This window comes from Bolinopsis microptera, chromosome 6 (genome assembly GCF_026151205.1).
Source record: "Bolinopsis microptera isolate Bmic1 chromosome 6, MBARI_Bmic_1.0, whole genome shotgun sequence".
NCBI lineage: Eukaryota > Metazoa > Ctenophora > Tentaculata > Lobata > Bolinopsidae > Bolinopsis > Bolinopsis microptera.
The window spans coordinates 13,682,621-13,709,187 of NC_087077.1; the positions used below are offsets into that span (position 1 = coordinate 13,682,621).

General features: G+C 39.4%; 5 protein-coding genes across 5 annotated transcripts; 2 read left to right on the plus strand and 3 right to left on the minus strand.

Moving 5' to 3' along the window:
* Positions 1-4,922: 4,922 nt before the first annotated feature.
* On the plus strand, positions 4,923-7,708 carry LOC134816318 (lipase member J-like). Its single transcript, XM_063825116.1, has 8 exons — positions 4,923-5,168; positions 5,281-5,423; positions 5,657-5,833; positions 6,337-6,501; positions 6,630-6,734; positions 6,935-7,053; positions 7,186-7,309; positions 7,491-7,708. Exons 1-8 carry the CDS (start codon positions 4,972-4,974, stop codon positions 7,655-7,657), a joined length of 1,197 nt encoding a protein of 398 aa, XP_063681186.1. The 5' UTR covers positions 4,923-4,971; the 3' UTR covers positions 7,658-7,708.
* A 1,482-nt stretch (positions 7,709-9,190) lies between these two features.
* LOC134816553 (uncharacterized) lies at positions 9,191-12,071 on the minus strand. Its single transcript, XM_063825446.1, has 4 exons — positions 11,949-12,071; positions 11,563-11,720; positions 10,967-11,125; positions 9,191-10,566 (listed from the first exon to the last, which is right to left on the minus strand). Exons 1-4 carry the CDS (start codon positions 12,052-12,054, stop codon positions 10,459-10,461), a joined length of 531 nt encoding a protein of 176 aa, XP_063681516.1. The 5' UTR covers positions 12,055-12,071; the 3' UTR covers positions 9,191-10,458.
* Positions 12,072-14,221: 2,150 nt separating this feature from the next.
* LOC134816324 (uncharacterized) lies at positions 14,222-17,172 on the minus strand. Its single transcript, XM_063825122.1, has 2 exons — positions 17,162-17,172; positions 14,222-15,584 (listed from the first exon to the last, which is right to left on the minus strand). Exon 2 carries the CDS (start codon positions 15,540-15,542, stop codon positions 14,586-14,588), a length of 957 nt encoding a protein of 318 aa, XP_063681192.1. The 5' UTR covers positions 15,543-15,584; positions 17,162-17,172; the 3' UTR covers positions 14,222-14,585.
* A 492-nt stretch (positions 17,173-17,664) lies between these two features.
* Positions 17,665-21,078, minus strand: LOC134817414 (uncharacterized). The gene has a single exon (XM_063826554.1). It carries the CDS (start codon positions 21,076-21,078, stop codon positions 17,665-17,667), a length of 3,414 nt encoding a protein of 1,137 aa, XP_063682624.1.
* A 3,256-nt stretch (positions 21,079-24,334) lies between these two features.
* On the plus strand, positions 24,335-25,087 carry LOC134817415 (uncharacterized). Its single transcript, XM_063826555.1, has one exon. It carries the CDS (start codon positions 24,335-24,337, stop codon positions 25,085-25,087), a length of 753 nt encoding a protein of 250 aa, XP_063682625.1.
* Positions 25,088-26,567: the final 1,480 nt, after the last annotated feature.

The window sequence follows — 26,567 nt, forward strand, 5'->3', positions numbered from 1 at the left end:
CCTGAACCATCACCTCTCCTCCCAGCAGCGCCAGCTGTACCACCCAACACCTCCTGTCCCAGACTACATTCGATCAGGTCACCACTCAGTCCTGTGAAGAGTAATCTTCCGATCTCCAACGCATTCCTCCTCAACATCCAAGGAATGAACCCTGGCATCACCAACCAGCGATGGAAAGTGAAAGCCCTCCAAGAATCTATCAGCTCCAACCCGATCCACACTCCTTTCTTCACCTTGACAGAAACCCACCTCAAGTCCTATCACTTAGATGCGGAGGTTCACATCCCAGTGCAGGTTATACCTGCTACCGAGCGGATCGTACCAGTCGAGCTTGTGGTGGAGCCGCTACCTATCTCCACAACTCCATCACAGCAGAAGAAACAAAGTCCTTCTCAAACTCCTACTGTGAACTCGTCACCATCTACAGTAAAGAAGCTAACATCGTGATAGCGGGCATTTACCGGCCCCCTTCAGCTCCTTTTGACAAGTTTGATAAATGCCTCTCTACCCTCCAACAGTTCATCAACGGAATTCAACGCACCCCTGTACTGCACATTACAGGAGACTTCAACCTACCCTTCATCAACTGGACGAATTCTTCTATCGACACAGGATGCAGTATCTCCCTTTCAGACCGACAATCAGCCCTAGCACTTCTGAACTTCAATGAAGAATGCCTGCTCCAACAAGAAGTCCTCGAGCCAACTCGCAAGAACAACATCCTAGATCTTGTTTTCTCAAACGACTCTGACTCGATCCACAGTATCTCTGTTACCAAGACAGAGTTATCAGATCATGACATTGTGAGCTGCACTCTCCTCAATCCTGAACTCCTCCTCCCATCGCAGTCTCCGGAGCGGCCAGTCTTCACCCCCTCCTGCCTCTTTGATGACATAAACTTCAACTCTGCAGACTGGGATGCTATTAATGCAGAACTAGTAGAAGTAGACTGGGCTTCTATCACTGACCCAAGCAACGATCAGGATACAGCTTGGACATTGTTTGAAGACAAGGTAGCGTTCATATGCTCTAAGCACGCTCCCTCGCACAGCAGAAACATCCAAGTGTCCTCACAATCCTCCATTCCCAAGTCCAGAAGGGAACTTATTCGTAAGAAGCGCCGTCTTAATGCCAGGATCAATGCTATAAAGCATGGTGTTAGAACTCCACGGAACAGCGTTAAACTCGATAACCTCAACAGCGAACGTGCTAACATCGAAATTCTTATGAAGGAAGACATCAAACAAGAACGGCTCCGACAGGAGATAGCTGCGTTAGCTAAGATGAAGATCAATCCCAAGGCATTTTATTCTTACGCTAAGAAATCGGCTAAGTTCAAGGCGCCTGTTGGTCCTCTCGCCGATGATGCTAACAACCTCCAGTGCGATCCCACTGTTATGGGCAATATCCTTCAGAAGCAGTATCAGAAGGCCTTCAGTAACCCTGAAAACGTCAACCCCGATAACATCCCTGACGAAAAAGGGCATACAGAAGAACTCTCCGACATCACCTTCTCGGTTAACGACGTCCTTAGTGCTATCAAGGAAACGGGGAGGTTCTCCGCTCCAGGACCAGACAAGTTCCCTGCTCTCATCTTGCGGGAATGCAAGGACGCTCTTGCTCCCACTATAGCCAAGCTCTGGCAGCTATCTTTTGATACTTCGGACATCGCTGAGATGTTCCGCTCCCAGAGTATCATCCCTATCTTCAAGAAGGGGAGCAAGGCTGTAGCCGCTAACTACAGGCCGGTTTCCCTGACCTCTCACCTCATCAAACTCTGTGAACGCATCATGCGCAACCAGATGGTCAGCTTCCTTGAACGCAACAACATGTTCAACCCTGATCAGCACGGTTTCCAAAAAGGCAAGAACTGCCTCACTCAGCTTCTCCATCACATCGAGGATATAATCTGCGATCTCAACCTCGACAAAAATGCTGACGTGCTCTACCTCGACTTCAGCAAAGCCTTTGATAAGGTTGACCACAAGATACTGCTCAAGAAGATCCAGGCCTTTGGTATCCGTGGTAAGCTCTACGACTGGATAGCCAGCTTTCTTACTGGCAGAAAGCAGCATGTTATCGTGGATGGGGTCATGTCCACGATCATCGATGTCATTAGTGGGGTTCCTCAGGGTACTGTCCTAGGTCCCCTTCTCTTCCTCATCTACATTGACGACATCTTCTCCGTAGTCAAGCACAGCAAGATCAAAGTGTTTGCAGATGACTCGAAGCTCCACTAAGATATATCTTCCAGTGAAAGCAGTATTAATGACATTCTCACTTTTCAGAACTAAGTGCCTAATATAATTAAGATAGAACATCTAAACAGTTTTATTCCTGTTCCATATGATCGAGGATAGTCAGGGCTACAAAACCTGACCAAGTTTAGCTCAATCCAGTACTGCGCGTTCAAGATATGAGGTTAAATATACCAAAAATAGAGGTTTTCTGGTGTGACATCATTGTAAATTATTTGGAGTATAACCTCAATATCTCACAAACTATACATTTGTGGTCTTTCTGAGTTACACTATCTGTTTCCTTTGGCAATTTCGGTTCAGAGTCAATTAAGTTTGAAACAAAATCTCAGTATATGTGAAAGGACTGAGGATATCAAGTTTGTAAAAGCGCGCGCGCGCGCGCGCGCGCGCACACACATATAATGACCTCATATCTTCCACATTTAACGATTTTTTATAGAAATTCTTTCACCATCCTGTAGCACTCATGTGCTGAGTAGGATAGCATTCAAATCATGTCTTTAAAAGATTTAGATAGATACTGAGGGAGAAAATTCATGTTTGTAAAAGCGCGCGCGCGCGCGCGCGCATGGCCCAGACTATATCAATGGACGGCCACGGGAGGATAAAAGTACTTTCATACACACCAGCATGCTCATTGATGGCTTAAAATGAAGCTAAGACATACTCCTATCAGATCCACCATAAGTTAGATACCATAATAATCATTAAATGTGTCTAAAATGAGGAAGCTTTGACAAGTGCGAGTGGTTTTGGCAAATTTTGGTATAAAATGGGCCCTGAGATCATATTTTTCTCATTAAAATCACATATATCACGAATATTTATGTGTGTTGGGTGTATCCTCATTGGTATCAACCATTTCAATCATCTAGAGCAGCTTTCCTGATTCTTTATCTCATGAAAATGGGCAAAAAAGCTCATAAATAGTCCAAAATCGGTCATTTTCGCCGCTTTAATAACCTCATTCCTGGCACCCAGAACACTTTGGGTACTCAAAACATGATTTTTCGGATACCTCAGACCCCTAACTAGCACATGGAGCCAGAAAGAACAGCATGTAGGGACTTCTAAATTTCCATGGTTGAGAACCCAATGTCACACTATTCGTTCATTAATCCTGCTTTCACTGCTTCCCATATCGATCGCATCCTTCTCCAAGAAGATCTTCTCTCGGTTGTGAATTGGGCTGATGCTAACAACATGGAGCTTAACGAGGAAAAGTTCCAGCTTCTACAACACGGCAAACTACCGGACTTGAAGCAACCCTACATCTTACCATCTGGAGAGACTCTTAAGGGCTCTGACCACGTGAAGGACCTGGGTGTCTATATCGACCCAGACCTCAACTGGCGCACTCACATAGCGATGAAGTCTGCCAAAGCCAGAAACATGGCTAGCTGGGTGCTACGCACCTTCATCTCCAGGGATGTAGCGACCATGATGCTCTTGTACAAGTCCTACGTACGATCTCATCTGGAATACTGCTGTCCTCTGTGGTCTCCTCACATGCAGTGCGAAATTATTAAACTCGAAGCAGTTCAACGATCCTTCACTGCTAAAATCCAGGGTCTTGGAAATCTAAACTACTGGGAACGCCTCCGTCACCTGTCTATGTACTCCCTTCAAAGGCGGCGTGAGAGATACACTATCATCCTAGTTTGGAAGATCTATAACAATCTCGCTCCAAACAGTATGAACATCAAATTCCGCGAGACCTCACGATACGGAACTACGTGTATATATACGACCACTAGGAATTAGGATCCTCCAAGTACACTAGTGTCAATAACCTGAGGTTCAACTCCTTTGCCTCTAGAGCCTCTGCACTGTACAACGTGGTCCCTCCTAGCATCAAGTCCCTCCTTACCTTGACCACTTTCAAACCTGCTCTTGATGCTTTCCTCAATGAATTCCCTGACACTCCACCAACACCTAGGTACACTGGACAGAACAGGAACTCAATGCTGGAGTGGGCCGGTGGCACGTGTCTCTGACGCGCTACTACTTGGCGGTGGAGATGCAAGACATTCTTGGCCTGGTAGCACTCTAGCTCGGAACCCAACCCAAGTAACCCAAGTAAGTAAGTGTGGACTGTGGTACTTCTTAACTGCTGATGTTATCTAATATCTGCAGTGTGGACCGTGGTACTGCTTAACTGCTGATGTTATCTAATATCTGCAGTGTGGACTGTGGTACTGCTTAACTGCTAATGTTATCTAATATCTGCAGTGTGGACTGTGGTACTGCTTAACTGCTGATGTTATCTAATATCTGCAGTTTGGACTGTGGTACTTCTTAACTGCTGATGTTATCTAATATCTGCAGTGTGGACTGTGGTACTGCTTAACTGCTAATGTTATCTAATATCTGCAGTGTGGACTGTGGTACTTCTTAACTGCTGATGTTATCTAATATCTGCAGTGTGGACTGTGGTACTGCTTAACTGCTGATGTTATCTAATATCTGCAGTGTGGACTGTGGTACTGCTGATGTTATCTAATATCTGCAGTGTGGACTGTGGTAGTGCTTAACTGCTGATGTTATCTAATATCTGCAGTGTGGACTGTGGTACTGCTTAACTGCTAATGTTATCTAATATCTAAAAACTGCAACTGAGTACACACTACCCGGTAATGCTTATACTTTTCACGTGATTTTCCTCCGTTTTAGTGTTGTCCTGTTATACTAGATCTAGTACGTCTCGAAGATGGGCAATTGGCGGCCCATGACCACATGTACTTGGTTGACCACTTTGGTCACTATGGTGATCTTTATCATGTTGTGTGATTGTCACGTGGATCCGGAGTGTCACATGACGACACCTCAGATCATCGAGTACTACGGACACAAAGTTGAAACTCACAATGTCACAACTGAGGATGGATACATTTTGACCATCCACAGGTATTTCAATAACATCACATGTTTACACGTATTGTAAGGTTTTTTATTGATCGGTTTTAATATTTTGGAAATTTAAATCCGAAGATAAACTTTAAACAGACCCCCTTTTAAGAATTATCCAGAAAACTGCCGCCCAAAAGGGAGTGGTATTCCTTCAGCATGGGTTACTGGACAGTAGTGCTACATGGGTAATGAACACGTACAACAATAGTCTGGGGTTTGTTCTGGCTCAGGCTGGCTATGATGTTTGGCTGGGTAGGTCTAAGAGAGGAGCTGTAAATATTGTAGAAACTGGAATAGATCAGTTAGTGATATTAGAATCAGTTTAAACTTATAAGAATCTAAGAATCTTAATTAAGCAACATGTCATTCTGTATCAAAGACTTCAGTGGATAGTCGGTAAAAGAAGTGTGTTTGTATTATCTGATCTTTCTTTAAGTTATATTGATATGAAAGTTAAATCATTGGAGCAAAAACTAAAACTTCAGGGAATGTTCGAGGGAATTACTACTCCCAGAAACACACCACTCTTACCACAAAAGATCCAGAGTACTGGAACTTCAGTTTTGAGGAACACGCCAAGTACGATCTCCCAGCAATGTTGGAATATGTATTGAAAAACAGCTGGCATCATGGGTTACTTTCCTACGTGGGACATTCACAGGGTTAGATACTTTTATACAGGGTTAGATACTTTTATACAGGGTTAGATACTTTTATACAGGGTTAGATACTTTTATACAGGGTTAGATACTTTTATACAGGGTTAGATACGTTTATACAGGGTTAGATACTTTTATACAGGGTTAGATACTTTTATACAGGGTTAGATACTTTTATACAGGGTTAGATACTTTTATACAGGGTTAGATACTTTTATACAGGGTTAGATACTTTTATACAGGGTTAGATACTTTTATACAGGGTTAGATACGTTTATACAAGGTTAGATACTTTTATACAGGTTTAGATACTTTTCAAACATCCAGAAGTTAAAATTTCCATCTAATTCTTTAATTCTTATATTATATATGACTTTCGTGAGGCTATATTAGATAAATAGCAACGCAGTGTAGCTGTGTTAAAATATTTAAAGATCACCGTGATTTATGATCACCCCCAAATCATACTCTGAGAAGCAGTAGCATTAATAGCACACTATTCTCAGGAACTCTGATGGCACTGATAGAATTCTCAAGGAACAAGGAGCTGGCCGGTAAGATCAATCTCTTCACAGCACTAGCGCCGGTGGGAAGGATTAACAAAGCTGTCGGGGCCTTCATACTCTTGTCGGATATTCTCCCTGAAATCTTAGCTATCACTGATAAACTTGGTATGACTGTAAGCAGCTGATCAGCAGGCAACAAATTAGTCTTGTACACTCCCTGTTTTACAGTTAGATTAACAATAACCTACCGAAGCTGAAGGATGTAGTTCCCAACAATCTCTCACTTTTCTCAGGTATTTACGATTTTGCGCCCCTTACACCAGTTGTATCTGAGTTTGGAATTCTACTGTGCCCACTTATTCCAAGCATTTGCTCGGAAGTCTTCTTCGTTATTGCAGGTAGGTGAATGCTTCATTTATCATCTCAGAACACAAAAAATATAATACACATTTCACAGTTTTGAAAGGGTCATCTAGCTTCTATACGTTATAGCTATAGCTCTATAGGAGACAGAAGCAGAAATATTAAGAATTTTATTCAAATGGTGGGGAAAGTTACAGTAAATACTGACAACTTTACAATTTTACAACTGTAACAGGACCAGACGAGTATCTTAACTCAACCAGAGTACCGGTGTACGGGTCCCACGCACCAGCCGGAACTTCTATGAAGAACATCCTACACTGGGACCAGATCTACCAGGCAAAACAACCTCAGGTAAACCCGTAAACCGAATCATATGCTGGAATCAAATCTGAAATGTACCAAATAACATCATCCTCGTAAAGCACGTGGAAATCAGAATAACATTCAAAAAGAGCTCCGTTTCAACAACTAACCCCACCCCAGATGTGGGATTACGGGTCTGCAGCAGAGAACCTGGCTCATTACAACAAAACCAAACCCCCTGTTTACCAGTACACCGGTCTTCAGGTTCCCACTATCTTCTTCTCTGGGGGTAACGACTATCTAGGTCAGTTCACATACCTTTAAATTTGGAATCATGCCAACACAAAACTATACTGTATGATGAAAACTAAGCAGCTGAAAAAGTGAGCGGCAGAGTCACTGTGTTGCCTAATAAGTAATAAGGGAGATTGTAGTTTGCGCCCTTGTTTGATTATGTGTAGGTTAAAACTCTGTCACTCTGCCAGGTGACCCTGAAGACGTACTGTGGCTAATAGGACAACTCCAGGCCGGCGTGTTGAAGCACAGCTACACATATGACGGATACGCCCATCTCAGTTGTCTCTGGGCGTTGAATGCCAGAGAGTGGGTCTTCGACAAGATCATACAGCATTTGAACGGGGTGTGGCAATAGAATGGATTTTAAAGCAAGTTCATAGGTGCAGCTTGTGTGAGATTTTTAAGTTTAAGTTTTGATGTGTGTTTTATAATAAAAGATGTTTTAATTGTGTCTATGCCTTATAATGAGTTATACTTTTGTTCACAATTACCCATTTGCTCACATCACTCACAGTCAGCCGGTCTGACATAGTTAACCAGCTTCCTTTTGTTGTTGGCTAATCATATGAGCGGGATATAAATACCTCATTTCATTTCGTTTCATGATTGTTAAGAAAAAGAAAGCATTTTAATGAGGAGGTCGTAAAAAAAATTATCAATTCTTACAGAATCGGACAGTCGGAAGCTGGGAAAACACATTAAATTCGATGGCGGTGTGTGAATGTAATTAGGCGAAATGACCACAGTTTAAATTTAATTCAAAATGGATTTGCTATCCAAGAAGTAGATTTGATGTTAGCTATAGCTAGGTTGAGATATAATAACTTAACATTCCAGTTAAGGCATGAAATAAAATACCATTTCTATCAAAAATAAACTGTTTAATATTTACTATTCAGTTTTACAATATGCTTAATTATCAATCAAATAGCTATTTGTACAATGGTACGATAAAGGGAGCGTTCACCAATAACTAAACTTGAAGGGACGGGAGGAGTTAACATCGGAAGGGGTATAAGGGTTAAGTTGCAGTCATAGAGAACGTATATGTTTTTTGGTTATCAGAAATACTAAAAATTTCAATATTCAATTCAAATTTATACTTACAACCTGGATCATTTGATACATTTGGTCGTGTTTACAAATAAAGCTGGTATGTAGAAGAGACACAGCAGTTTTAAGACCGATTAGTGCTTTTTTATTTGATATTAGTAGTGCTAGTCACTGCTTATCAGCTTTACAAAAGTGTTTAGTTTGTTTCATTCTATACTATAATTTTCCGAGTGGAGTTGTACCCCATCCATAATTACTTACATGCTACAAATTTTAACTGATTAAATTTTGCCTTTGTTACAATTTTTACGTTTGAGTTAATAAACTATGATGATTATATATGATTTTTACTTGATAGAGTGCTTATGTTAAGTTAAATGTTTTACAGGCTCTAATGATGTAGTTTTACGAAGATTTGAAGCCTTATGTTGTGTGTTTCCCTTCAATTCGTGTTCAAAAGAATTATAAAAATTTCAATAAGCTCATGATAAAAATTGACTAAAAAAGCTGAACTTCTTTCAATTTATGGGAGGGGCGATTATGGCGAAAATCACGGCAGAGAGTGTCGATGGAGACTTATAAAGATTTATAAAGGGGAAAATATTGGCATAATAAATGTTAAGTACTTTGTGAACGCTCCCTTATTAATACATAAATGTGCCCACCAAAATCGCAAGACAAAATATGAAGTAAAACGTCTTCATTGAGATCTATATCTTCCGTTTTACAATGGGATAAAAATGCGAGGAAAATTCATCAAAAGCACTCTAATCGTTGCAAAGTTGCGTGTGATCACTAGTCTTAACGTACAAAAATAAACTTTTCATGCTGTATTCAAAAAATGATTTTCATCTTGAAAATAGCATATCAAATCTTCCAAACTTTTTGATCGCTCGAAATCATTTATTTTCTGCGGAAAATCGGGTATATGGTCGATATTAGTTCGCTCATTAACCAATGGGAATTCATTCTAATAAAAATCGGCACACCTTTCAAATGTACAGCCGTCAATGTGTAACTTTGTATCAAGAAGGTCAAAAATTCCAAAATGCAATAATTTAATATAAGATGTGTAAAATGTGCCCAACCAAATTCGTTATCATTCCTAGTTCTAGCTTCATCAGCAAGCCACTGACTAGTCGGTTATATAAACATACCTAGGAATCAACTAAATTAAGCCTGGTAAATCGAGTAATTTTATAGCATTATAACTAGATGATATCCTAAATTAATAACAGCTCCAATTTATGGACCGCAATTAGTATTTGAATGGCAGATACCGATTAATCGATGCAAGTTGACACTTAAAACGTAAATACAGTCAAGGCTAGGCTATCCAATTCGCTATGATACGATTCCTTAAGTCAGCAGTAGGAATTGTTATACTGAAACCATAATGTCAGTCGATATATGACGGAGAGAGCAGGTTTCTTTCCTAAATACAGAATATTTCTATCCACAGGATGGCCTTTAAAGAAGCTATTTTAGGACGGACATACATATTGGAATAAAATAAAGTGGGAGGTAGGCATAATACTAGGGTATTTGACTTTTGGACTTTAATATTATGATGGCAGGAGACATTTTAAATGTTACTGCAGCCAATGAAACATACTACTTAGAATCGTATCAAAACAAAATTCATTTTCTAATTATTTCTTTAAAATGCTACCTTTTTCCGTGATTTATTTTTCTACCACTATTATGATAAAAGCTGAACTTAAACAGACAATGAGCCGTGAAATTGTGTACATATTTTATTAAACAATATGTTATTTATGTGTATTTTATGGGTTAAAATAATTTAATTTGAAGACAAATGTCCGTAATATTAATTCAGCGTCTAAGCCTATATATATAAAAAACTAACATACCATTTCATTTGAAGACAACAATTAGGAGACGAACAATTTCGAGTCGTTACAATGGGGGTGAGAAACTGTTTTGTTTTTCACAATTTGCTGGCGAAACCATCTTGAAATTTCTGATCTGATTTTGGGTGTGTCGGGAATAGGAACAAATTCTTCAATCTTTGAGTGGTCTCGTATCATGTAGAACGTCCGGGAAGTAGAGCAAGGAATGTCATCTATTTGATCTATTAAGCTACAAGGCAGAAATGAGGAACTGACTGCCGACAAAGAATGCCACTTGAACTGCTACCCTCTTGAAGTAGGACCAATAAACACTAGTCTTTCGAGACTGCACCAAATCCTGCGGGTAAGAATCGGATTAATACCAAGAGAAATTACAACCGGTATTAGTAGTTATCTAGTGCAGTAGTTATCAGCTGCAGTAGTAGCTGAGAAGAAAAAGAATGCGTAAGATGTACACCGTACATATTGTGGTACATGCGTCATCAGCTAGTTGTGCAATACATTGTTATTTCTACAGTAATTAAAGAAGATATGACGTGCGCGTCACAATAATGAATTCAATGACCAAGAAAATCACGTTCGGCGATCGCGCCACCCCTCCAAAAACTAGACTGTCATACATTACACGATGACATGGAATGCTGACGTCTTTTCATAATATCAACTTGACAACCACAACTCCATGGAAGGTCCCAGAAATTTCGCTTCTGGAAATTCTATCTGGGTGCTCTACTTACATCCAGCGACTTGGTGATGTTATCAACAGGAATTCCCATCTCCACGGCAATTGTTGCCACCATCCCACAGAACGATATACATGAAAGTAACGTGCCTGCTGATGTTCCGTTTAGCAAAACTTTGTACCAAATCTTGTACAACATATCAGATATCTCCTTCTGAAATTTTAAGGTGAATGCAACTGAAATTAGAATTACTATTGAAATCAGAATTGTAATTGAAATAAAAAATAAATCGAAGCATATTATAATATCATACATATAATAGTTTAGTTTTAGTCTATATGGTAATTGTTTATTTCTTTAACAATAATGCAAGTTTAACACTACTATATAAGAACTGCTGTGTAGGAGAATGAATCTCAAGGGTCGCCAAGCGATGTGATGGCCAGCCTTGTTCAATCTTAACAAAGCTGAGCATATTATGCGACATTGGTAGGTGCTAGGTAAAAACCGAATCAAGGGCAAATTCTGGCTAAAATAACAGTTCGCATTAAAATCTTTTGTTGCGTGACAAAACTGGGAACTACTGCTCCCAGCCGGTAGCAAATATGGTTGCACGGAAAGAAACCAAAAACATAATTTAAGAACCCAACCTCTGTTGAAAATTTCTGTATAGTTCTTCGGATGAGCTTGTAAACTTCTTCATCTTCATTTTGTTCGGCTAACATGCACATTTGTTTCTCGCATTCCGGCAAGGAATCCAAAAAATTCTTGGCACATTCTTCTGGGGTTGGTAACCTTTCCTCATCGCCTGTGGAGATATAACAAATATTTTAGTAAGATTAGAATTTAAAGCCATGACAAATTCCTTACTGCCTAAACTATATGAGTAGAGGGCTATAATTAATAATTATAGTGTTGTCAAATGAAAATGGCCTCTGAGATTCAAAGGGCCATGAAATTGCGAAATCGTCCCACACAAAATCATCAATCAGCATGTTCCCAACAAAAGGGCATTCCCACAATTTACAAGAATTACCTTGTTGGGGGACGCAGCATTTCCGGTCAAGGTGGCGGTCGGTGGGCAAGTTGGCGCGCAGGGCGTATTCTACATATACCGACGCAATATGACCTGGCTCTTTCATCCCCCTCTGAGAGCAGCACAGCTACGGTTAAAGGTACTGTTAGTGGGGTAGGTGCCAATATCTAGGAACGGTTTAAAATATATATGCCACATTGAACAAATTTTATAAAGCTGCGTGATTAGAAAGAAAAGAATGTATGACATAACTTTAAAAGGAAGCAGTAGAGTTCACGAATTATTATTATAATACTTTGATAACAATAAAACACGTAGATAGACAAGACGACCATTCTTAGGATTGAAAACAATTCAAAATCTTAATCTTCAAATCATCATCAATAATGATCAACTTTAAATCAATCATCCAATATCGTGATTGGCATTGACAATAATGCTTTACGGAAACTTCAATCCATTCTCTTATTGGTTTATCTTAATTGCAACTAATCATGATTTGTAACCCGAATTAGTTTAATTTATCATATCGAATATTGATGATATATAATGCAAATAAATGAACAATGGTTATGTCTAGACTTTAGAATTTACACTTTATTCCTACCACACACGGTGTTGAATTCGCAATATATCTCAAGAAACTTGGCATCATTACAAAAATGATCTAACATCTGAACTTGAACTGAAAAGGCTTCTAATAAGCTCTGATTACCAAAACCTTATGACTTACCTTAGAAATTAACTTAAGAACAAAGTTAAACAAGAAGATAAATCTATAACATCGGCACGAAAACTAAAAAGTACGGACCAAGTAAAACGAACTCGACTGTAGTGGTAATGGTGCAATTTGAGTTATATTCATTCATCACATTCATCGCATACCACGGACTTAAATCATAAATACCGATATAAGTACATATTAAGACGGTGGATCTTAAACCTGACACCACTACAGCAACACACAAGCCGACTAGCCGAGTCACTAAACATTACATCATGTTCTGTGTGAGTTAGAGGAACAAAAACAAAAGCTATGAGCTTATTGTTCTACACTCTTTATTGTTTGCTACTTTAGCATATTGTTATGTGATGTTTCGAGCTTCAAGGAAAACTCAATGTTTACCATAAAACTAAGTATTCCCTTCTCTCCTGATCCTAGTTCCTATATTACATAATAGTACCATTCATCACTTTCTCTAGCTTAGCTTTATATAGTATATATAATATAATAACAAAAGAAATTCATAATTTCCACTCGATTCTCAGCTAATTAAAATTTAAAGACAGACTTTTTATTTTTATCATGCTTCAACACCCGAGGCCAGGGACATTCAAAAATTGTAAGTAACTTAATAATTAAATACCCCCTAAAATTTAAACAATATCATCTAAAATTTCTGGCGATGTTTAAAAGCTACCTCCGACCCTGTCACGAGGTATCAGCCGGAGGTCCCTGCCGTGCTTTAAGAAAACGTTTCCCGCATTCTGTTGTGGATTTATACCCACACCGTCGTTTGTGATTATAGCGCTGGTTGCTGGGGGTACCTGTGTAATGGTAACTGAGTTACAGTACATAAATTGTAAATATTACAGTTATTAAGTTATGGTAGGAATTCGTGTGGACTGCGGAGACTGTAAATACATTGTAATGAATGCCATGGTATGATGATTATTATTTTGGTGCACATTCTTTCTGAAAATTCATTCGTAAACAATTTACAGCTTTATTTAAGTGACATTATGTGTACTCTGCCCAGTGTCCATGTTAATCCTGAAACATGAAATAGAAACATTATTTAACAGCAGAACTAAGTTCCAAAAATACCTTAAATTCTTCAGCAGCAAACTTCAGTACAGCAGTAAAGGGCGTAGTCTCCGGAACGCTCAGAACTTTGAAAGGGAGTTTAGGATCGCTGGTTAGGGTTATCTTGAACGTAACTTTCGGCGCTGCCATGTCTTGAAATTAAGATGTTCAATAAATACACTATACTTTCGGATTTAAAATTAGCACATGATACGTTTCCAGCACAAATTTTAGAATGATGCCGGCTGTTAAATAAATATTGTATACGAAAACTTACATATTATATTCTGACCTAATCATTTTATCGTAGCTTTGAGTATAAATTAGCTGTTGCAGGGTATTTCAATTGGCTGCAGCCACCGCACCTGTACTCTTACATACTTTTTAAACCATAAGAGCATATAGATAATTTGGTTAGATTACTTTATATTTTTAAGAGTACATAATACAAGTAAAACGATCTGAACCACATAAAAAAATCAAGCAAGCCCTGTTATTTATTATATGGTAAATTTAAAGACTCCCTCATGTAATCATATGGTATTTATTACAAACTTCATCATGCCCTTATCATGCCACAACAATCAAGCAAGCCTATCAATTAAGTGTGTTTATGACAGTCAAATAACTAGCACATGTAGTCATCAGCTGAAGAATAAAATACTTGTGGTACTATAATAATATGAGAATATAACAAAAATCTGTAAAATACGAATGGTTAAAATAAACACAATTTCCCATTAAAAAACTTTATGATGATGATGACATCAAAATGATTAGATTGTATAAATGTTTGATAGTGACTAATTCAGGGTAATCAGTTGTAAAATCTATTTGAAACAAACACTTATAGCACTAACTCTGACAGCTAGCGCTTCAATGGTCTCTTCTTCTTGACTCCAAGCTTTCAGAAGAGCATTCTCAGCACTTTTATCAGGCTTCATAGGGACACAATCACTGACAACAGATGTGAACACAAACAACCTGTCCTTGTATGGTGCATTCTCATTATCACAGTACCTAAGAAATAATTTGGCCTGATTCCAACTGAGGTCTGTGAAGTCCTGTATGACAATTGCTGAGGTTGTAGTTTCAAATTTGTGATCCAATATTGTATCAAGGTCTCCGAAATGACTGAGAAGGTATTCTCTTGATAGGGATTCTGAAGATTTTAAATATTCACTGCCACACTTAGAAAATATGTGTGCAATGTTATTTGCGAATGAAGTAACGCTACTTCGCTGATCTTCATGAAACATGAGAAAAATAGACAGAGGGTCAGAACTCGTTGAACTGTCTATTTTGGAGATGATGTTACGCCTTATCTCTAACTTTTTGCTGAGTGAAAGAAGAGGAAAACCATCCAACTCTTCTTCCAACATACTTTCTAGCATTATGGAACAACTTATAGTATTCTTTATCAGAGGAACAGCAAATGGTAAACACAAAAGAAGAAATATTATGATTTTAAAACACTTAGTGTCACTGAATGACGTATGCTCTTCAGAACTGTCTACTTCGACCTCAGGTTTGTCATCTACTTCAGGGATTTCTACCTCAGACCCGTCATCTGAGTATTCAGGTTCAGAGTCCTCGGATTGGCTCCTTAAAACACCGACTAGTTGCGCAACGTTTTCATATGCTCCTTTATCACAACCACTGTAATTGTCTTCAGACTCATTTCCACTATCTAAAGTTGGGTAGAGATTTGTACTCTGTTTGGTAAGTTCAAGAGAGTCTCTTGCTCTTTTATTTTTTCCTCTTGTATTTGGACCTTTGTCTTCCATTTAGAGTATCATACAGTTCTGGATTTCATTGACGGCTACAGCCTGAAATCATTAACAAATCTTATTACAAACTATGATAATATAGATCACTGGATGTGATATTGACACCCTGGCAACAATGTTAAAGGGAATCATATATATATAAAAGTACAAATTAATATACAATGGAGGAATCAAATTTTCGACACTAAAAGTATATTCAACTTATTTAATATGCTCATTGCAACTGTCTCTGTAAGACTAAAGCAAAGAATGGAATTATTCTAAGGAAATTTAACTTCAAAGTATTAAATAGAATATAGACTTTGTATTCTTTCATCCCTCAACTCAAATTATGTTGAAGTATAAATGTGTAAATGATTATTTTTTTCACAAAACTGAGTTTATGTCAGGCTTTACGATATTCTGAGGGAAAAATAAATCAAATCAATGGCTGATTAATTTCAGAGCTGAAAATCCTAGGATTCATCACTTAGAAATTTATTACAGGCAGAAAGACAGCAATCGTGTCCATTACTCTGCTATGTAACCAGAACATTTTCGTGGCTGACTTATCTAAGACTTTAAACTCAAGGCCATATCTGATCAATTTAAAATATATTTAAACTAGGAAACCAAACTTTTCTATTTTAGCTAATAATTTAATAAGCACTGCGAGTTGCGACCGCACTAAACCAGCATTGCAGAGCAACAATTTTTGTTATCATTTGTAAATTTAAGAGTGTAAAAGCATTGAAATACACTTTTAATTAATTGGGATGGGCGTTTCCGAACCTGCACCACAAATGGCAGCGTCACTAATAGTTATAAAACCACTTCTGTAAAGTTGTAATATGAATACTATGTATTGTCATTGATTGTGGATATATAATAAATTCTATGTTTGAATAAAACAGGATTTGAGCCTGTTTTCATGTGGGGCAGTGGCGAAACGTACCTGTATGCCACCCCCCCCCCTGCAAATTTTTTTCCACCCCAAATTTCATACACACACACACACTATACATGAATAAAAAGGTTTCCTTAGAGTGGCCTGGAACAAGTTTCTCCTTTAGGGTTGTTCACATATTATATAATCAGCCGAGGGGGGAGAGGGGCTTCCAAATGATTGCGCTAGTGTAATTTTGACACAATAGTAATGTGTAAAACTGATTACGGAGGGGGTAGACATTTTCCAGAAAGTGATTACGTAATATGTGAACAACCCCTTACTGATAATTAGGGGTCGTTCACATACTACGTGATCACTTTTTGGAAAATGTTTAACCCCCCCGGCCCATCCCCCCTCCATAATCATGTGCACAAAATCAAACCTCGACTTCTTGTATTCGGTCTACAAGTGAATGTATGGTCCATGTATAGTATAATAGTAGTTATTATATCGGGTCTCAATAAGAGGTCTCGACTGCCTAGGCATCAAACCTTGGCAATCGGTAATTTTCCTCTGGCCCGGAGTCAGCCGACCCTAGGGACCAGAGGATAAAGGCGTAGAGACTGTGTGTATCTACAAAAGTGGTTGTTTTTACAAGAGACAGGGCTTGCAACGCAAGGGAAGAAAAACGGGAGAAACAAACACAAAATGCATATTAAATGACTTAGAAATTCAAACAATCCTACACTACAATAAATGTTTATTACATAATTATAATATGTTGTATAAACAAGAAACAGGGCTTGCAGGGCAAGAGATGGGACACATAAGAGCTGGCCACAGAGTGTATAATACAGTAATTCAGCAAACACCTATTACTAATACTGAAAACCGAATCACAAATTATCACAATAATTACAAGAATATATGAAATACTAAACACAATTTTTATACAAGAAACAGGGCTTGCAGAGCAAGGGAAGAAAAACAAGAGAAATAACTGTAACAATTGTATATCACAAAGTCCAGACGAAAATAATCTTTGCACAAATCTGGGAGTAAATTCAATACAGTATACTTAATAAATACAATAACTTTCCGATATGTACATTGATATGAGTTAAAAGTTGTATAAACTAGAGACAGGGCTTGCGGAGCAAGGGAAGAGATAAAAGAGGACCAGGCAAAAAGTATATATTACAGTTATACAGAATAAACTAAAACTGAAAGAAATGTGTATTAAACACTCAATTAGATGTCCAAGACCATCCTGAGAATTCTAGCTGATCCAAGCAGAGCTGTCTTCTGAAGATTAGAGATGCTCAGATTGCAGTGGACTGCATCGAGGTGCTTACGAAAGTTTATGGTGACAGTTCCTAAAGCGCCTACCACCACTGGGACAATTGTAACCTTTCGTAAATTCCAGTTCTTCTTAATCTCTCTTTTTAGGTCTTGATAAGCTAGTATCTTATCTTGCTCTCTATCCAAGATCCGGGTATCTCCTGGGACTGCAACGTCGATGATGGTTGCTGCGTTGGTTACCTTGCCTACCAGGAGAAGATCCGGTCTGCAGTGCTCAATAACGTGGTCTGACTGGATGTGAAAGTCCCACAATAGCTTGACTTTTTCGTTCTCCAACACCTTCTCTGCTCGGTGTTCGTACCACTTTTTACTGCGTGGGAAGCCGTATTCCTTGCACAGACTCCAGTGCAATGCGGCAGCTACTTTGTCATGCCGACACTTATATTCTGTCTGTGAAAGTTTTGGGCACCCATTCAGTATGTGATCTATTGTCTCATAATGATTTCTGCAGAGTCTGCAGAGTGGAGAAGAGCCAGGTGTTTTGTCAATCTTATTCTTTACATAGTTAGTCCTAAGTGCTTGGTCTTGGGCTGCTATCAACAATCCTTCTGTCTCCTTCTTCAAGTCTTGTTGAGTGAGCCAGTTCCAAGAGGTTATCGGATCTGCTATACCCGTCATCTGCCTTGGAAACTGTCCGTGCATCACTTTAGTAGTCCACTTCTCCTTGCGTTTTTCCTCGCGTTGTGTTCGGTCAGTATCTTTGTCTATCTCTTCACCTAAGAGTATCTTGTCTTTGACAAAGTAGTCCTTCAGAGCAATCAGTTCCGGGTCTCTACTCTTCATCACATAGGTGGTGAGTGCATTCTCCTCTCTCTTTACGACTTCCTCTATACTATGAAGCCCACGGCCACCAAGTTGACGGCTGACGTATAGCCGATCAACATCTCCTTGGGGATGATGAGCTCCATTTATCCTCATTAGTTTCCGGGTCTTGACGTCCAAGGCTTTGATTTCTCCAGCGTTCCAAGAAAGAATTCCAGCTCCATATCTTATCACAGGTACAGCCCAGGTGTTAATTGCTTGTATACTATTCCTACCATGAAGCTGGGATTTTAACACCTTTTTGACTCTTCTGATATACTCCTTTGTGACAAGTGCTTTCATCTCTTTGTGTAGAATATTATTGGCTTCTAGTATTCCCAGATACTTATAGCCCTCGTCCTCCAACTCATGGATCTGTTCACCTGTGGGTAGGGTGATGCCTTCAATAGCGGCTTTTGCTCCCTTCTTCACCTTCACCACGGCGCATTTCTCTAGCCCGAATTCCATTTTTATGTCACTGCTGAACTCTGCTGTGGTATTAACCAGTGTTTGCATTTCGTCTTCACTCTCGGCATACAACTTGAGGTCGTCCATGTATAGCCTATGCGACACTTTTGGTCCATCATTTCTGTCCAGAGAGTATCCTATGTCGTGCTTATTCAAAAGAATGGAAAGGGGTATAAGACTAATGATAAAGTGGATAGGGGAGACTGAGTCTCCTTGAAATAAACCTCTATTAATTTTAATCCTCCCAAGGGAAACTTTACCAAGCATCAGGTTAACATATGATTGATTGAATGAGGCTTCAAAGAGGTCTATGATGGATGATGAGATACCGCACATGGTCATACAAGACAGGATCCAGGAGTGTGGGACGCTATCATACGCCTTCTTGTAATCTATAAACGTCATGTTCAAGTTCCGCTTCCTTCGTTTACAATTCTTCAGTATAAGTTTGTCTATCATTAACTGTTCTTTACATCCTCTGCTCTTCTTTTTGCACCCTTTCTGCTCAGGGGGGAGGAGTTTCTGTTGGTCTAGGTGGTAGTAAATGGAATCTGAGATTAGCCCAGTGAACAATTTCCACATTGCTGATAAGCATGTAATTGGTCTGAAATTGCCTGGGATGGGTCCCTTGGAATGATCCTTAATGAGCAGGTACGTGCGACCCAGTGTCATCCATTCTGGGATATCAGCATTGGACAGGCAATTCATCAGTTGATCTGCAATCCTATTGTGGAGTTCTTTAAAGTGCTTTATCCAATAAGCATGCAGTCCATCTGTACCAGGGGAGGACCAGTTGGTCATTTTCCTTACTCTAGTTGCAACCAGGGTGCTGGTTATAACAAACTGTCTTTGTTCATCTGCTGAGGATAATGCTGTTCTGACATCTGGTAACCATTCAGCATCGCTGTTATGTTCAACCGGCTTCTCCCATATGTTCTTCCAGAACTTCAAACAAGAATCCTTGTCAGCCTCAGGGTGGGAGATATCATGCTCTTCAGGGTTTGATTTAAGGTTTCTATAGAACTGCCTCTGGTTGTTTCCAAATAACTTGTTCTGGTGGAATCGTTCACATCTTTTGTTAAATCTCTTTATCTTAGCAGCTTTTGCACGGAGACGTTGCTTGAGCTCTTCGATGATGCATGGTATGCCCTTTTTCTTCAACAGGGGATGTCGTCTGTTAAGCCCTTCCAGTATTTTTTGTTTAAGGGCAGTACCTTTCTTCTTTTCCTCGAGATAAGAGATGTCTTTCCTAACTTGGGTAATCTTATCTTCGATTCTTCTTTTCCAGAGTGGCGTTTTCCGTTTCTCTGTATTCTTATTTGTAGGTTTTTCACCAAGTCTTTCACTGACTAAATGTGCTCCTGCTAGCAATAGAGTGTTGGTTTCAGTGATTGAAGAAGTATGAATCTCTGCTATACATGAGTTAATGAGAGATGTTTCCTCCATAAGCTTCTTCCTGTTCACGTGTCTAAGAGGTTTGGTTTCTATCACTGAAGGGTCTTCTAAGAGGGTTTTTAGCCGCTCAATGATTGCCTCCTTGTCAAAATCAGATACCGTTGCGGTGGGGGTGAGTTCTTCGGCGGCAACAGTTGGGATACTTGCATCCCTCAATGTCCTGATAGCTTGGGAGACAGTGGGTAAGGCTTGACTTGTAATTGTACTTGTTGGAGTCTCTTCCACTACACTAGTTGGGAGTGTTCCTCGAATCTCCAGTAGTTCTATGTCTGAAAGGAGATTGTTATTTCTGATTGACCTTGCTTGGTCTGCCAATCTTTGTTCCGTACAGGTAAAGAGTCCGGCATCATCCCACAGTGACCGGAGTCTCCTTCTGTAACCAGAGTGGGATGGTCGGCTCTGATAATACAGCGTCATGAGCTGTATGTTGTCCTCCTTGCTCCACGTGTGACGAGTGGAAGTCTCAGTGCGAGCCTTCCTCTCACGGCGAGCTGGAGGGGCGATGTTAGGTAGTTGATCCTGCTCTGTCCCATTAGTAGGGAGAGTTGGAGAGTTTGTAAAATTTGAGAGAGAATTCATATCATAACTGGGGGACTTAACACCCCCTAGAGAGTTGGCAGGGAAAACAGAGCACTGAGCGTTGCCCCGCGTCGCCCAGCTCCCCAGGTAGCTACCTCCTGGGTAGTAGACCCGTTAGTAACCATTTAACCCATGGCCACACATCCTTTCGCCACGAGTCCACAACTTAAGATTAGGGGACTTCTGCGGGTCAGTCCACGCCCGATAAGAAAACCACTAGGTGTCAATTGCACCTAGTCAAGATACCAAGAACTAGGAGAGAAGGATAAAAGCTTTTTACAGACGAGAGGCAAGAAGGGGAATTAACCGGGGGACAAGTAACACCAAATACAAGGATATATATAATATAATTTCAAATACAATGTAATTACTAATACAATGGGTATGGTAAATGGTAACACTATAAATAGTAATTATTTACTAAGGATGGAGAATCTTTCAGTACTGACAGTCTATGCTGCTATGATAACGAATAAATATTATATAATAAGGGGATACATCTTAAAATATTGCTGTTTCAGTCACAGATACTTTTCTTGGTTTTTCCATTTTGTGCTTTTTTTTTTTCTTTTTTGTTTTTAACTTTTTTTTGTAATTTTCTTTCTTTTTTTTTTTTTTTTTTTGTTCCTTCCTAAACATGAATTTTAAGCAATTACAAAATCTCACGATAACATTAAATGATGTTGAGAAGGACAATAGAGCCTGAGGTTCTGGTGGTCTACAGGTGTTTCACCAGCTGTTTGGTCAAGTTCTAGCCCGTTACTTGGACTAGTAACGGGGGAACTAACAGTGTTAATAGTTTAAACTTTGTGCTATAACTGAACCTCAGGAAGAAGACATCTGGCAATGCCAGGGAGTGAGTAGCTCTAGCCGGCAGCCATCCAATGGACTGCTGCCGTTACCGACCCCGGGGGTGCTGACCACGAGTATCAGCCTCGGACCCACTACTCACTAGCTCTGGTGTTCTGAGCGGGGGCCTAGTTATTATTATTATTAAATCTAAAATAGCTAATAATTTAATAAATTATTAACAGGCCCCTTAACGTGGGCAATAATATACGCTTTATAAATTATATAAACAAATGGAAGTCTATTTTCCAATGTTGTTAAGTGTCTCTTTAGATCTGTTTTGGTCTTTCGTGGGAGTTCCCACATTTGTTGGTTGAGAATGCTCAACATAACATACATGATGCTTGACTGCTTTATTGACCCGGACAGGCACCGGGGGCAGACATCCCAACACCAGTGCTTATGGGACATAGTGTTGGTCTGCTTCAGGACGTGTTAGATCCTAGAGAAGCCGCCATCCCCTCTACTGCTTTAGCTCAGCGGCAGCATGAGCCCTGGTTTCCTGCCACATTGGTACCTCTGAAAGTACAGAAAAGTGGTGGATTTCGGGGTCCAGGATACTCCCTCTTTGTTCTTTATGGTGGTAATATTTCTCTGAGATGTTTGCAGAGTCTTTATTTCATGATCTTTCTAGTCGGATAAATCCTGGAGAGCATCATTTTGTCCCCAAAGAAATTCGACTCTCCTAATGAATGCTTTTTGTGTGCTGCTTTTTGTTAACACTCCATCTAGATAGGAATGTGAGTCTGCCCCACCCAGCTCTTCTTTCAGTTGCAGGTAACTGGTGTCTTGCACCTCCAGACACAATAGGAGCTGGTGTACGGGGGAATCAATGAAGCTGTTACAGAAACGACAGGCCTCACCACTGCCACCACCCATGATCTTTTGGATGTTCGCAAAGAGTGGTGAGCTGCCGTGAATGTAGTCCATTATTCGGCTGTCCAGATTTTTACTCGTGTTGTGCCCGAATAAAAAGTTGTTTTTGTCTAGGAGCAGCCCACTGTTTTTGATCTTTGTGATCACACCGAGTATCTTGGTCTCCTTGTTGTTACTGACAGTTCTGCATTGCAGATTTGTTTCGATGCTGTCAATCCAGATCTTATTTTTGTAGCTCATTATGTCTGCCTGAGTGTAATAGGCTAGATCCTTGAAATGTTGCTGCGTTAGGTCTATCATTCTGGTTCCGTGTGACTTATGAAAACTTGGTATTCTGCTTTCATCAACTTGGTAGAGGGTAGCTGAAAGATTGTCACCTTGTGTGAGTATTTTGCACATGAATTTAACCGAGAGAGCTTCGAGTTGCACATCCAGTGGTGGTAGGTGGAGAGCAAGTTCGGTTAATTCCCTTTGTGGGTTCAGGACTGATCCAGATATTTTTAGAATTATTTTATTCCAGAAGCTTTTAAATTGATTGAGACACTTGTGAAGCCAAATAGGTGCTGCGTAGAACAGTTTAGTGAGGACCATTGTCTTAAGGAGGAGAGTGAGGCTGTAAACGTTTAGACCATAGTTGCGGTTAGTTGATTTTGTTATTAATCCCCACTTTCTTTTGCATTCTTTAAGTTTTTGAGACGCATGTTTCTTGAAATTGAGGTCCTCATCTACTATTACCCCAAGGACCTTCGTACTTTTGACGTAGTTGATGCTTTTCCCATTAATACATAATTCTGCAGGTTTCTGTTCTTCATTATAGGCTGCAGTTTTCAAGATTATTGCCTCTGTTTTATTTGTATCACAGTTCACTACTAGCTTGTTCTTGATGCACCACTTACTAACTAATTCGTGGTTTAAGCTCTTATTTTATTTATGATTAAAGGAATGTAAAATAAAACTTTTCGTTTCATTGACTAAGGTGGTCACATATCATCTGCATTTTTTCATGGCATCCGGAGATGTTCTCAAAGGAAATCATAAGTGTACCATCATCAGCAAATTTGTAGCAGCTTAGATATCTTTTTACCTCTTCCGGGGTGTTGTGCGTCATGTCTGCTATGTATAGGATAAAGAGGAGAGGTGAGAGTACAGCCCCCTGAGGTAGTCCAAATATTGTGCATTTTCTTTTTTCTCCTTTATAGTTGTTCACTTTTAGACATATCGTCCGGTTGAACAGGAAACTTCTCAACACGTTAAGAATATTTCCTTGAATACCGAGAGTTGATAGTTTGACACATAGTGATGGAAGATGAACACTGTCAAATGCCTTTTCGAAGTCAAGGAAAAGCACTATACATGCCAGCTTCTGTCGTTTAACTTCCTCAAGGTTAGCCAGCATTCTGAAAAGATATCGCGTTGTTGATCTCCCTCCAATAAAACCTTCCTGATCTTCATCAAGAGTTCCTTCAATGTCCAGGAAGAGTCTCAATCTTTTATCTAGCACTCTTTCACAAATCTTTCCAAAGTAGGAAACATGCTGTACCCCACCATACTGTACCCCACTCAAACGGTGAAAGATCTAGGAGTGACAGTTTCCGCTGATTTGTCCTGGACCCCACATGTCAACATGATAGCTGAACGCGCAGGAAAAGTTGCTTCTTGGGTGCTAAGTGCGTTCAAAACGAGAGACAAAGCCACCATGATGACTCTGTACAAGTCTCTCGTTAGAAGCCATCTGGAGTATTGCTGTCCTCTATGGAATTGCTCTAAGAACAAGGACATCCAACAGCTAGAAGGGATTCAGCGTACGTTTACATTGAAAATAGATGGCACCCAGCACCTCAACTACTGGCAGAGATTAAAGGCCCTAGATCTGATGTCATTGCAAAGAAGAAGAGAACGGTATTTAATCATCAACATGTGGAAAGTTCTGCATTGCAAGTGCCCTAATGATATTGGTATCCAGTTCTCGGTGACTCTCAGACATGGTCAAAAAGCAGTTGTGCCCAGTATAGCTAAGTCCAGCAGTCAACGTAATCAAGCACTACATGACAACTCATTTGCAGTCACTGGACCTCGATTATGGAATGTAATCCCAACACATATGCACACCATTGAGGATCTTATGCAATTCAAAGCGGCTTTAACGAACTTTGTGAAGTCATTTCCGGACGAGCCTCCAGCTCCAGGATACAGCCGTCGGAATGGAAACTCCTTGCTTGATTGGAGTGGTGATAAAACAGTTTCTACACTGTCCGGGGGGTCGACTTTTTCGATGGCCCGATAGAGGATTCTATGAAACCCTACAAAGTAACAAAGTAAGTAGGATGATATATGGAAATCGGTCTATAAGCACCAGGTAACATGTAGCTGGATTTTCCTTCTTTCCTCAAGAATGTTACATCGGAAGATTTCCATAGTAGTAATAAGAAGTTGTTACTTCGTTGTTTATCCTAACAGTGCAGTATCATTTGTCTCAAGAAATCAGAATAATCAGAAACTATTTGGAACTCCCAAAAACTGTCTATAGTATAATACTATCGACTTGTTTTCGTACACTACATTGTTTGCATAAAAGTAAAGTAAAGTAAAGTAAAATTTATGACATCACATCATCACACATGTCTACAAACAATCATCGCACTGTGTGAAAAAATATATAATAAATATTTCCCCACCAACATTAATTAATTATCAAATACAATATTTAAAAACAATTTCCTCAAAAACATTATCCTATTTTAAAAACTTCCTAGTGGAATAAAGATTTATAAAACGCTTCTTTGCCACATAAGGATGGAACCAAAGATAATTGTTATGTTTCTCTGCATACTAAAGGGTACCCTAAGGAAAGAAAAATTTTTATTTACCACAAAACAATCAATACATAATGTTATATTCATAAATAAATTCAAATTTCAATTTCAAACACATATACAGTACGCCGCGCACACAGCCACAATTTTCAATTGTTCAGAAATTCGTAGGTCAGCTGTAGGCGCCGCGCACAGGATCTATTTAATTGTTATCTTACAATTACATGTCGCATTTCTTAATTACTAGAGCCAAAATTTCAGAAGCAAAATAATTTAAAACATATTTCTGTCGTTCACGCAGTACAGGCCGTGAGCACTGCGATCTAATTAATAGATCGAACGTCATTTGATGGTGGTGTCTTTCCTTTCATCATTCAACACCATTCAGCACTCATGTGCGAAAATTATTCCACTGAATTATCAATTGGATGGTACAAGATTCTGGGGCATAGTATTATGACTGCAAACATGAAACAGATCGCATAGTTTGATTAAAAGCATGAATTGTCGAGCCTGCTTGGATTAAAATTATTTATTTATACGAACTATTGTAGATTTAAATATTGAGCCCTTTGGCTAGAGAATACTTTCTTAGATATTTTGGATAGTTTTTAATATTGGTAACATTAATGAATTGTAATTGATTGATATGTAATATTTAGGCCTGTGCACAGGTCCGTATTGCCTGATTTAAGTTAGGGAAAAACCAGCGGTCAGCTATCGGATTATAGCGGATATATATCGGAAACTAGCGGATGACTAGCGGAAGATGGCGTGCGCCTAGCGGAGACGCGCTAAAATGCTGCATTTTTACCTAGCGGATGGCTAGCGGAGTAAAGCGGACGACGCGCGCAAACTAGCGGCGAATAGCGGTGTTCATTTTAAACATATATTTTACAATACTCATAAATTCAGGGGAAAAAAACATTGTTTAATTCTTCTACAAAATAC

Excerpts from the sequence above, each read along its gene's own strand:
- LOC134816318 (XM_063825116.1), top strand. The coding sequence starts at position 4,972 with ATGGGCAATTGGCGGCCCATGACCACATGTACTTGGTTGACCACTTTG. Across the intron at positions 5,169-5,280 it reads TACATTTTGACCATCCACAG|AATTATCCAGAAAACTGCCG; the intron begins GTATTTCAATAA and ends CCCCCTTTTAAG. Across the intron at positions 5,424-5,656 it reads TGGCTATGATGTTTGGCTGG|GGAATGTTCGAGGGAATTAC; the intron begins GTAGGTCTAAGA and ends CTAAAACTTCAG.
- LOC134816553 (XM_063825446.1), bottom strand. The coding sequence starts at position 12,054 with ATGAAAGAGCCAGGTCATATTGCGTCGGTATATGTAGAATACGCCCTG. Across the intron at positions 11,126-11,562 it reads TACAGAAATTTTCAACAGAG|AAGGAGATATCTGATATGTT; the intron begins GTTGGGTTCTTA and ends TTAAAATTTCAG. Across the intron at positions 10,567-10,966 it reads ACATCACCAAGTCGCTGGAT|GATTTGGTGCAGTCTCGAAA; the intron begins GTAAGTAGAGCA and ends TCTTACCCGCAG.
- LOC134816324 (XM_063825122.1), bottom strand. The coding sequence starts at position 15,542 with ATGGAAGACAAAGGTCCAAATACAAGAGGAAAAAATAAAAGAGCAAGA.
- LOC134817414 (XM_063826554.1), bottom strand. The coding sequence starts at position 21,078 with ATGAATTCTCTCTCAAATTTTACAAACTCTCCAACTCTCCCTACTAAT.
- LOC134817415 (XM_063826555.1), top strand. The coding sequence starts at position 24,335 with ATGCTGTACCCCACCATACTGTACCCCACTCAAACGGTGAAAGATCTA.